Source organism: Nycticebus coucang, chromosome 5 (assembly GCF_027406575.1).
Source record: "Nycticebus coucang isolate mNycCou1 chromosome 5, mNycCou1.pri, whole genome shotgun sequence".
Taxonomy (NCBI): domain Eukaryota; kingdom Metazoa; phylum Chordata; class Mammalia; order Primates; family Lorisidae; genus Nycticebus; species Nycticebus coucang.
In genome coordinates, this window is record NC_069784.1 from 22,722,286 (window position 1) to 22,734,737 (window position 12,452).

The 12,452-nt window shown below is 43.1% G+C and overlaps 1 protein-coding gene across 1 annotated transcript in view; it reads right to left on the reverse strand.

Annotated features, from left to right (window-relative positions):
• Nucleotides 1-5,458: 5,458 nt before the first annotated feature.
• Nucleotides 5,459-12,452, reverse strand: part of TGFBR3 (transforming growth factor beta receptor 3) — a 211,905-nt gene continuing 204,911 nt past the window's right edge. Inside the window, exon 17 of the mRNA XM_053591992.1 lies at nt 5,459-9,149. Coding sequence (XP_053447967.1) covers nt 9,031-9,149 — 119 coding nt within the window. The 3' untranslated portion in view covers nt 5,459-9,030. The remainder of the gene's footprint in view (nt 9,150-12,452) is intronic.

Below are 12,452 nucleotides of genomic sequence, written 5' to 3' on the forward strand. Positions count from 1 at the left end.
AAAACAGGAACAAATAAAATCACACCGCCTCATGTGGCCTGCGGGCCGTAGTTTGAGGACGCCTGCTAGGGGTTTGTAATAGACTCAGGTCTTGGACCGGAATCATCTTTACTGTTTGTGGCCTGATGACATGCTCTCTGCAAGACACAAATCTGGTTAGCATCTGAAAGGTAAGGGTAGAACCGGGAGGGAAGCCGGTTAATTACAGTGTTATTGGTGTCAGGTTGGACATAATGAAGTTAGTGATTTTAAGAGAATATTATATTAACGCTTTCCTTGCTGGTTTCTAAACAATAATTTCAGATTTGCTTTAGGCTCACAAGTGTAGGTGGAGAGTGATGGGTTCTCTTCCTGGCCTGCTTCTGTAGGAGGTGGTGGCTTCCAGGATTTTACTCATGAATGATGTATTCAGGAATCTATTCCTATAACTTCAACAGCTGTAGAAGAAGACAAGGTAACAGAAAAGGGACCTTCCCAAGTTGGAGTTAGAGAAGGTGAATTGGAGGGAAGAGTTTGTTCATGACCAGATCTCCAGGAGAGAAAAGCTCCTTCAGTGTTGAATGTGAAAATGTAGTTGGGAGGTTTTTAAGGATTTGTTGAAATTTAGCCAAAGAAGTAATATGTTTTACTAATTCTGTAGTTTCTTGATCTAATAATAAATCGTTAGTTAAAAAGGGCCTTCCATATGATAATTCAAATGGGCTACAACCGAGTTTCTGAGGTAAATGTCTTATTCTAAGGAGAACAATGGAAAGTAATTTAGTCTAAGGGAGATGAGTCTCGAGTTAGTTTTTATAACTGTCCTTTGATTTTATCACTCATTTTTTCTACCTTCCCAGAGAATTGGGACCTCCAAGAACAGTGTAGATGATATTTTATGCCCAGGGCTTCAGATTTTCCCTGTGTAACAGCTGCTTTGAAGGCCATTATTGCTTTGCAAACTCTGAGGGAGTCCAAACCTGGGGATAAGCTCATATGACTAAAGCCTTTACAACTTCCTGGGCCTTTTCTGTCCTCCAAGGGAATGCTTGCACCCAATTAGTAAAGGTATCCACAAATACTAGCAAATATTGTATACCATGTACCTTAGGGAGATGAGTGAAATCTATTTGCAATGGGTGGCGCCTGTGGCTCAGTCGGTAGGACGCCGGCCCCATATACCGAGGGTGGCGGGTTCAAACCCGGCCCCGGCCAAACTGCAACCAAAAAATAGCCGGGTGTTGTGGCGGGCGCCTGTAGTCCCAGCTACTTGGGAGGCTGAGGCAAGAGAATTGCTTAAGCCCAGGAGTTGGAGATTGCTGTGAGCTGTGTGAGGCCACGGCACTCTACTGAGGGCCATAAAGTGAGACTCTGTCTCTACAAAAAAAAAAAAAAAAAAAAAAAGAAATCTATTTGCAATCTTTTTTTTATTTATTAATTTTATTTTTTTTCTATTTGCAATCTTCACCTGGACATTCACCTTGTTTTTGTATATCTGGGGGAGCTAGATGGTGAGTTAAAGGATTGTTCCTCTATCACAAGTTCTTAGTATCTGTTTTATAGTTCCCATTCTAGAGTGACCAGGCACTCCTTTTTGAGCATTTTAAATTAAAGAATAGAGTGGTCTAGCTATTTCACTACACCCAGAAATCCAGAGTCTGCAAAAGCCTGTAATTCCTAAGAAGCCTCAAAGCTGAGTGTCCAAGATTTAGGGTGAGTCAATATTGGTTCTATTCTTTCTTTTCCCAAGGCTCTCTTCCCTTGTGAAAGTTGGAGACCTAAATGGTGAACTTCAGGCACACATAATTGGGCTTTGGAAACTTTGTACCCACAATCAGCTAGAAAGTTTAATAGAGCTTGGGTAGCTTTGTGGCATTCCTCTGCATCTGGTGCTCCCAAAAGAATGTCATCTACATACTAAATAAGAGTCACTATAGGATATGAGAAACAAGTCTTGGGCTAAGGCTTGTCCAAACAAGTGAGGGCTGTCCCTAAATTCCTGGGGTAACACAGTCCATGTGAGCTGGGTGTTAGAGTCAGAGGGGTTTTCAAAAGCAAAAAGGTACTGGGAATTCTCATGAAGAGGAATGCAGAAAAAGCCATCTTTTAAGTCTAGGACTGAAATAGGCAGCCTTTTCAGGGATATGAGACAACCAAGTATACAGACTGGGAACTATAGGATGGAGAGGAATGACAGCTTCTTGTATAAGGCAGAGGTCTTGGACTAGACTCCAAGTTCCATTTGGCTTTGGCACTCCTAGAATAGAAGTGTTATATGGACTATTGCAAGGGATTAATAATTTCTGTGGCCTTCGCTTCTGTGGACAGGCCACCCTCCAGTGGTCACCTTTGCATTCTGGATAGGGGCCAGGTGGCTTGTCCAGCTGGTGGTGCTGCTGAGGGCAGTTTTTCCTGAAGTGGCCAGCCTGACCACATTGGAAGCACTTGTTCTCAGATCCTCTGACCAACCCAAGAAGACTTCCAGCCAAACAAAAGGAAGCATCCTTCCAATGCTTGGGGAAGAATCCCCGAGCAGAGAGGCCTCCTCAGCCCTGCGCTTGTCTGGATTTAGCCACTCTTACCAGTGTAGTGCTTTGTACCCACTGGCTCTCACGTGCTTATTACTTGCCGGCAGCACAGCTCCAAGAAATCAGGTATCAGGGAGCCTGGTCCCACCTGACACAAGTTCTGCCCCTTCCTGCACCTGCCCCAGAGTATCAATCAAAGTGGGGATGAGCCCCGCCCTGGAGAAAATGGCTGTGCGGGTGTTTGCACATTTAACCCTTTATAATTTTATAAGCTTCTTCTAAATTCCCAGTAACGAAGGAAAATAGGCTTTCTATCAGGAGCGGTCTTAAATGCTAGGTTTCCTAACCTCCTTTTTATCCCTTAAACATTAGCAAGGTAACAATAATTAAACTCAGGGTTGAGAAACACTAAAATTTTTGCATTAGAACCAGCTACAACTAGGCAGAGTCAGAAAAACCCGCAATAACTTTGAACTCTTCCATTTATGCCAATAGACCAGAAAAAAATCAAGTAGCTGGGGTCATTTTCTTTGCCTTTCTTCATTTTCAAGAGACTAAACTGTAGCTGAGGGTTTAGGGCCATTCTTGCTGTGGGGAGTTGCCCTGGGCTTCTCTTTACAGGCTTCAGGTTGCCCAGAGAAGTCATATAGGGGAGTTATTTTGCTCTTTGTTTGGAGCTGATTTCTAGTTAACCTGGTTCAGCTTTTTTCCCTCAAATATACAGACAGCCAATGGAATTTAATTTTGCAATGAAAGGCATCAAAAATGACCTTACAACAGACCTACGACATCCGAAGCACACTTACAACATCTGAAAAATACCAGAAGGAGCCCGTACAAACTTAACTAGTAAGTAAAGTAATCCTTTAGAACATTCAAACAAAGCATGTAAACCACAAGGAGAGAGAGAGACAGACCCAAGGGTCTGTAGAGGTAAATAAGAAAATTTGGGGACCATGGAAGAGAAGAGAAGTTAGTACGAGCTGGGAGAGCACGTTTTTTCAGAAGACCCTCCAGTGCCTTGGGGTCAGAACCATTGCTGGGGACCCCAGGGCCTGTGGGTGCTACTTCTTGGCTCAGCTCTAGACCAGAGAAAAACAGTGAATACAGAATAGTTTCAAAAGCCTTCTAACATTCTTTTTTGGAGCCAAGGAGAATTAGAAAACTCATTCCCCAGCAGCCTCTTGCCTGTGACCTGGAGGTCAGCAGCTGCACTATGAGCTTTTAGGGGCAAATGGGTATCCAAATAATTAGTCTCCATTATTATAATTATAGAGGAAAACAGGATAGAGGGAAGTGGTTCCATTGCTTACCACAGATCTTCAATCCCGGACGATGCCCCCAAATATACCGGAATTTCGCTCTTCAGTAGGTCCTTGGTCTTGGGGACTCGAGGAATGAACCCACAGACACAGATCAGCGGCAAGACGGGATTTTTATTAGAAGTTAGAAAGGAATACAGAAGTAAAAGGCACCACAGCTTCTGGTGGGGGAAAGTAACTAACTAACTGGGGAGTCTCTACACGGGCTCTTTTATCTAGGGGTATTAGGTGTTGAGAATTACACTTGGCCAGGACTTGGCAAACATAAAGACGTTTTCTTTTCTTTTTTTTTTTTTGTAGAGACAGAGTCTCACTTTATGGCCCTAGGTAGAGTGCCGTGGCCTCACACAGCTCACAGCAACCTCCAACTCCTGGGCTTAGGCGATTCTCTTGCCTCAGCCTCCCGAGTAGCTGGGACTACAGGCGCCCGCCACAACGCCCGGCTATTTTTTGGTTGCAGTTTGGCCAGGGCCGGGTTTGAACCCGTCACCCTCGGTATATGGGGCCAGCGCCTTACCGACTGAGCCACAGGCGCCGCCCACATAAAGACGTTTTCATCATTAATGAGTGTTACTGACAAAGGAATGAATGTAGTCCCTCCAGCTCAGGGCAAAAGGTCAGGGTGTTCCCTTCATGAACTTGCCCAAACCTAGGAAAACTGGGATGCCCTGTCCAGCCTTGAATGGGAGGAACTCTATCTATAGCTCACAGCAACCTCAGATTCGTGGGCTCAAGCAAGCGATCCTCTTGCCTCAGCCTCTGGAATAGCTGAGATTACAGGTGTCCACCATGATTCTCAGCTAGTTTTTTCTGCTGGTCTCAAACTACTGAGCTCAATCCATCTGCTTTGGCCTCCCAGAGTGCTAGGATTACAGGCATGACCCACCAGGCCTGGTCTGATTTGAGTTCTCTTAGGATTACTTTGGCTGCATCATGGAGATAAGGGAGGAGCCAGACCTGCAGCTGGCATCCTCGGTGGGAGGCTGCTGCAGTAACTCAGCTCGAGAACAATGAACAGCAGCAGAGGTGAAGGCTATGTCAACCAGTTTGACGTAAGCATTCCAAATTGTATAGAAAATCAGCACAATGTACCCCATAAATGCATTCATGTATACAGTTATGATTTAATAAAAAAATCAAAAAAAAGAACAATGAGTAACAACAGTCAGAGAAGAGTAAATTGGTGGTTTGGAGAAAGAGATATTCTAGAAGTAGAGTAATACTCGTAGTTTTTAATTTGGAGCGAGGGGAGCCAAAGATGCTTCAGTTAGAGTAACTGGTTTCTGGCTTGGAAAACTGGAAGAGGTACCTCACTGAAATACTAAATGCTGGAAGGTCACTGGTGCACTGGAAGGGAGTGGTAGTCTTATATACATACTATTCTTCTTGCCTTGACCCTTGGAGGCTGAAAGAGGCCTGGGCATGGATTGCAGGGCTGACTTCCACTTCCACACCTGCTGCCATGTCTTTCTAAGAAGAGGCCCCACTCCTGCAGCACTGTCCCTGTGGCCTGCCCACCCCCTCCCTCATCAGCAAACTTGGAGCAGATGACGCATGTAGGAAAAAGTCACAGTGAAAAAACTTACATTAGTCCAAGGGTAGAATTCAATGATGACCCAACAAGGTATGTATTAATAATTGATATATATCTTTTTATTATGCACAGATTAAGGACTTAAAACTGTGGTTATCAAAACTATACATCTAAGCATGTTCACGAAATAGCTGACACACTGAACAGGAAAAAGGATACAGCAGGGGTGTTCCAACTGGCCACAGGAATTTAAGGGTACTCTTTGTACCCCTCATACATGATGAAAAACAGCAACAAAATCAGGCTCATTCAGGAAAAACCAGAAGAGAGAAGTATTGTATTTGGAAACTGATAATAGTCTTTTTAAGAAAAACATCTGTCAGTTTTATGAACAACCCCCAGATAAAACAAACAGGGAAAAAAAATCACGTACAGGACTCACCCAACAAAATATGCTCTGTTACCAGAACCAGCAGTACAATCACCATTCAAACCATGAGGTAGTTACAGTATGAAGAGGCTGGCACACGCGCCCCACACACACACTCACAATCATGCCTTCTAAGAACATGTGCAGGAAACAGATTTATAATCTTATTACGAGACAAGGAAAAGGCCATGTTTTTTTTTTTTGTTGTTTAGAAAATGCTATAGAAACAGTTTAGATAGAAGGAATCTCTGGCTTTTTAAAATACAGAGTACCAGCTGGTAAACACCACATGGTGAAAATATAGCAGATCACACAGACAATTTGCCTTTGAGTTTAAAGCATTTCAAACACAGCTTTCGCATCAAACAAGTAAAACAAAATGGCCTCTGCAAATTAAGGGTGGAGCCTGCAGAAAGAACAGAAGACCAGACAGATAGATGGGTTCCACTGAAATGTAACGATAGTTTTTAAAGAAACTTGAACTTGAATAACAGCATGTTATTAAAGCAGAGCTTGTACTTTGTATTAAAACTGTGAAGTCTGAAGTAATCAGAAATGCTGCAATGAGAAGCTAGGGAGAAAACGCCCTATTCTTAAAACATTGATTCTTTTCGAAACATTTCAGAAATACATTCACTCTTCAATATGGGGTTGGGTTTCATGAACATGGATTTCTTGATCTGAATAACACTTCTGACAATGAGACCCAAACAAATAAAAGATAATTTTTTTCTCTCTCTTTTAAAAAAATCTTTTGGTTTGCATTTATGAATTTGTTAATTTTAAATTATTTATAAAATCACTGGCAATGTAGCATCTCTCTTAAAAATATATATTTAAATATATTACAGAAGGTTTTAACCCCGCCCATCTAAGAAAGTGATCTTTCAATACCTCCTAATAGCTAATTTTCTTTTTAACAAGATGGAAAAGGGTTGGTAAAAGAGCAAAGGTCTGATCAAAAGAATTCACAGTAGCTGAAATTAAACATTTCATATGGGGTAACTTAAATTTATCTAAAACACTTAAATATATCTTTATACACAATTTTTTGTAGTAAAATATAGCTATAAGTGACTTAAAGACTCTTTGTCTTCTTTGAAGACATCTTTAAACTTTTTATACATAGAATATGCTAAGACAATACATTCTGCTGAAGGTTAGGCAAAGCGCATTATTTTTAAACACAGGTAGCGTAATCTATATCCTCCACTCTGATACCTTTATATTAAAAAAAATATTAAAGGGAACAAATTCTCTAACCTCCCATCTTCTTCATTCATATGGGGATATGTGAAAAATTTTCAATACATCAATATATTGATAGACTGAAAAACCTCAGGCCTAAAGTAATCTGTTTTGGTTAAAATTAGAACCATTGAATGTCTACATCACACCAGTCACATTGGGCAATAACGACCACCACTCTCCACCTACCTGTTTGCTGTGTAGACACTGCCTTAAGGTTTCGGTTTCATTAACATTTTCTACTGGAGGTTCCATTTACAGAGAACCAGACACAGCTTCCTTAAGAGCAGTGAGATTTGCTTATGTACATTTTGCAGTAAGATCTAATTTGTTCTACTTATGAAATTCTAAGTCATTTGGGGGGAGTTTGGAAAAAGAATACTAAATAATTTGTAATGAAGCCATCTTCGGCAATAAATGATTCGGCCTGGAAGTTTCCCCTGCATTCTTTTTGAACATAGAGGTATCACTAAGCTTATTTTAGCTACAAAGTGGCATATTATTCTGTTTAATAAAATTCACCTCAAATCTTTTCTGAGTTTGGGATATATATTAAGGCAAGTGAACTAAAGTGATCCAAATGAGTGCCCTTTTCACTATCACAGCACTGTTTCCACAGAATTGGTGACACTATTCAGATAACCCCAACTGGGATCCAAGGGATCTGCCAGGCATTTGCATTTTTCTACAAAAGGGCCTATTATTAAGAAGATCAACAGGTTTTGAGTAGAAACATTCATCTTCCCAATATAGTTAAGAATAAGAGTTGCAACTCTGAGCCAGGTGTGGTGGCTCATGCTTTTAATCCCAGCACTCTGGGAGGCTGAGGTGGGTAGATGGCCTGAGCTGAGGAGTTCTAGACCAGCCTGAGTGAGTGAGACCCCTGTCTCTAAAAATAGCCAAGCATTGTGGCAGGTGCCTGTAGCCCCAGCTACTTAGGAGGCTGAGGCAAGAGAATCACTTGAGCCCAAGAGTTTGAGGTTCCTGTGAGCTATGATGCAATAGCACTCTACCAAGGGCGACCCAATGAGACTGTCTCAAAAAAAAAAAAAAAAAAAAAAGTTGCAACTCTGAAAACAGAATATTTTTGAAAGGGGAATGAATTTTCTCTTCTTCAACTGAGAAAACGAATGTGCCAGATGACATGTATATATTTGTACTTACACACACAGACACACACACACGCAAATATATCACTGGGCAAATTCCTCCCTGACTTTACAATGGAATTTTGCCTCAATTTATCCATCAATTTTTCAGAACAAATCTGTACTACCAGATTTTGACCGTTTCAATTTCTATATGCCTGTAAAAAATACAAAATTTGCACGGAAACATTTTTTTGCAGTCGGTGTGTGGGAGAAGGGGATAAACAGGAAGCTGAGCAGGTAACCAGCATTGGTTTTGGCCCAGGGCTCTAAAGAAGGAATGTTGCTTCCATGCAAGTCAGGATGCAGTCCCCAGGGCAGCACTCATCACGTGAGACCCCACCGGGTGTGGCCGTGAGGTCAGGAGTGTGCCTCTGGAGGAAGGTGAGAGTTAGACACGGAGGAACACTTATAGAGCCTTAAAGCATTTCTTTTGTTTTCTATCTTGGTTCAGTTATAAAAGAATCTTTGGCTACATCTCCTCACTGGTTCTACCATCTGGCTATTGTCCTTTTACCAGCTCCTTGAGTCTAGGTAAAACTCAGAGCCCCAAATTATGATGTTCTCACCTGGGCAAAGCAGCATTTTAAAAACTGGCACGTGTTTCACATTGAAAACCCCCAGGCCTGTGAGGGTTGGTGGAAAGGGCCACCACCTTAGCTTTCTCACCTGGATTCTATAATACATTAGCCCTGGGTGGGGGGTGAATACAATGGGTGGTCTTTACACTGACGTTCAGTCTCTCTTTACAAGGGGACCAAAATCCAGCCTCCTGAGCCTGGAGGCTCAGCCATCAGGCCCTGCCCTTGGTAGTGGCTGAGCTGGGCTGGGCTGGGCTGGGTTAGGCGGTGCTGCTGCTGGAGCAGGGCGTGCTCTGTGTGCTGCCGATGCTGTGGGCTGCGCTGCTGTTTTCTGACGCCGGTGGGGAGGTGGGGACTTGCTGTCTCCCTGCTGTCTCCCCTGCAGTTAATAAAAAAAAAAACGGAAGACACCAGTTATTTATGTGCATTCCCAAAAAGAACATTTCTCCTGCCTTTGCCATTTTATCTGATGTTCTTCTCAACCGTGGGCAGAAGTGACTGGATGGCTGGAAGATGTTATTCTATAAGGTTATTCTGCTGCTGTTTTGTTTGTAAAACATCCTGCACGGGAACACGAGAACAGCTTTCCAGCAGACTGACAGGCAGAGTGGCAAAGACCTTCGACAGCTGATGACAAACTCCCTGGATCTCAGGGCCACCTTTAAAGAAACCACCATCTGGGCTGTGTAAGCCAACTGAGCATCACCTGTACTCAGGGAACATCATCCGCCTTCTCTCGTAAAGATACTGGAGGGCGAGACTTTCAAAATGTAGTAAGAGGGCCATGGCAGTTTGGGGGCCTTTTTCTGAATGTACTTGTTAGAAGTGGGGGTGAAGTCTAGATTTTGTCCTAGCTACAGCAGAGAGAGCCTCATGTGCCAAGCAAATAACTAAGAAATGGGGGTGGGAGGAGACCAGCATCAGCAAAACCTTCTGGGGAAGGGGTTTGGCTGTCTGCACGTGGGGACTACAGCTGCCAGCAAATAGCCCTCCTTCCAGAGCAGCCTGAGGGGCTCCTCATGAGTGAAGCATCCCACTTCTCTTCACACACCCCACTGCATTTTACTAAACCCACCCCTTGTGCCAAATGCACAGTGCTCTGGAGGAAACCTTGGGTCACACACATGGTTTGCATTTAGCAGTTCAAGAAGCCCCAGAGTTAGTTTTCTCTACAGCAAAACTGGCCTCACTGCAACCTTCAAAAAATAGCTCTAGGTAGGGAAAAGTGATCAGGACCGTCTGATTAAAAAAAAAAAAAAAAAAAAAAATACTGCATTTTCTTTGAAAAGTTGCAGCATAAACTTCGTAAACTCCTGGTAAGCAGTCCCCTGACCCCTGCAATGTGGGAAGCCCCAGAGGGCCAGGTCTGTTTATGAACAAGCCTCCTCCTTCCTGTCATGCTGAAATACACATCTATCAGCTGGAGATAAGCAACCCTCCGAGCTGCTTCATTAAATAAAACAAAACCTTTGAGCAAAGGCTCTGCTCTCCAAGTATGGGAACTCACCCCGTTACTTCCATTCCCCTTCTGGGGCCCCTCAAAAGTCTCTGCCAAAAAAACAGCTCTGCGAAATTTAGAGCTGGCTCATGCCCCTGGGTCTGGTTATGGCTCTCACCGTCACCCATCTCACCAACCACACAGCTACACACACTTTGCATCAACCTTGGAGCATTTATGTGCTCCCTGTATATCTGGCCCTTGTTCTATTTCCTCTAATTATCTTTTCTTCTGGGCTTGGTGGGATGGAGAGGGGGCAGGGGTCAATAATCCTGAGAAGCAGAGAAATGCTATACTTTTACTCTTTCTTTTTGGAATCTATATTTTGGACCCTCCCCAGCATTGCCTCCTACACCTCATGTGTATATGTAAGAGGGGAGAATTTGTTATAAGTTGCTGCCAAAAATTCACTTCCCCTAGAGTGGGCACTTTATTTCTAGAAGGGAATCAAATGTCTTAACTATTCTGACATAAAAACCAAACAAATAAAAACCCAAACAAAACAACGACAACAAAAAACCCCAAACACCTCCAGAGACCTGAACAACTCTATGTGTACTTCGTGAGAATTCAGTCCCCTACAGCCCACATACTGGTCCACATGCAGCTAGATCCTTGTACCGTCAAGTAGAGAGACCACCGTGGCTATATAGGGCCAACATTTAAAACAGATCATTTCCCCATTTAAATAATGGATAACTCAGACAAACAGGAGGTCACTCAACCCTCTCTCCCTTATTTGTTTTGGCTGATCTGGGTTTCAGATGCTCAGCCTGATGGCACCTACACCAAGACGGCCTTGCCTCATTTGGCGACAGTGAACAAGTTTGGCTCCCCCAGAATTTGATGTGTGCTTGATTATTCACGATCAGGAAAACTGCCCAGTACTATGCCCTGCCCAGGAAGCCTGACTATTTGCTTTCTGATGTCTGTTTGCCAAATATAATTTGTTGCCATGTCAGTTTATTTTAATCAGTACCCATCATAACAGTCTTTCAACTTCCCTAGTTTTGGGAACTCTTGTCCTGGTAATGGAAAACATTGTTCAAAATAAAACCCCAAGACAAAGCAAAGGAGTTCTCTGCACTCAAGATGACAGGATGCATTTCACCAATGTGGACAAGTCAAGTTAGCCTAATACTTTATATTGATTTTTATCTAATAATGTGCCAAAGCGAATCTTTGCCTGAGAGGCTGCTGGGAAATATTACAAATCCCTTCTTCACACTATCTCTTCTATCTTTGTGGCTATTTTCATAGGTGGGACTCAAGACTTCTCAATATAACCAAATTTTTAAAAACTTTTAGCTTTTGACAAAATTATGAAAAAGTTTTCTCATTGTCTGATGGAACTGACACTCTTGAAAAATTCACCATAAGGCAGAAAGTTTAATGTGAAGGCGTTTCTGCTTAAAGGGCCAACATTCCCCCAGGTTTTCAGAGATGGGTCCTTCAGCTTTCTGCTCTCTGTGGCAGTGACCTCTGATTACTTGGAGCACCAACCTTCTCTAAAATAACTTTTGGGTTACCAAATACAACCAAACTACTTCTGGATGGGATGGGCGAAGAGGACCTCTTGGCTAACAGAAGGCCCAGTCAACAAATGTAAGGAAGAGTCACTGCTCATAAATATCAAACTTGACCATCAGAGGAAATGCATTCAGCCTTCATGCTTTGCTCCTACAATCTCAAACCACACTGAGTGAAGAGAGATTTGGGGAGGAGGGAGAGTAAACAGGGGAAAGAGGCATTTGGTACCTGGAGTACTCTGGGCAGGGGGGGAAGTGGAGGATAGGGACATTAAGGATTAACCCTTCTCAAATAAGAGCCTGTGGCCAGAAATGCTTTAAGAAACAGAAAGCCAAAGTCAGGTGTGGTTGCTTATAGTCCCAGCTACTGAGGAGTCTAAGATAGGAGGATTGCTTGGGAGCAGGGGTCGAGGCTGTAGTGAGCTATTACGCAACTGTGAATAGCCAGTGCACTCCAGGCTGGGCACCACCGGGGTGGGGGGTGGGGTAGAAAGAAAAAAGGAGAAAGGGAAAGACGGGCTTCTTAGGGGAGAATCTCTTTTGTTTCTTTAGGTGAGGTTAGCAAGGAGTTGTCCAAATCTCATTTTCTGCCACCTCATTGGCCTTTCCTATACAGCTAGATTCGTATCTCCAAGTCTTTCACTGTGGCAGGTCC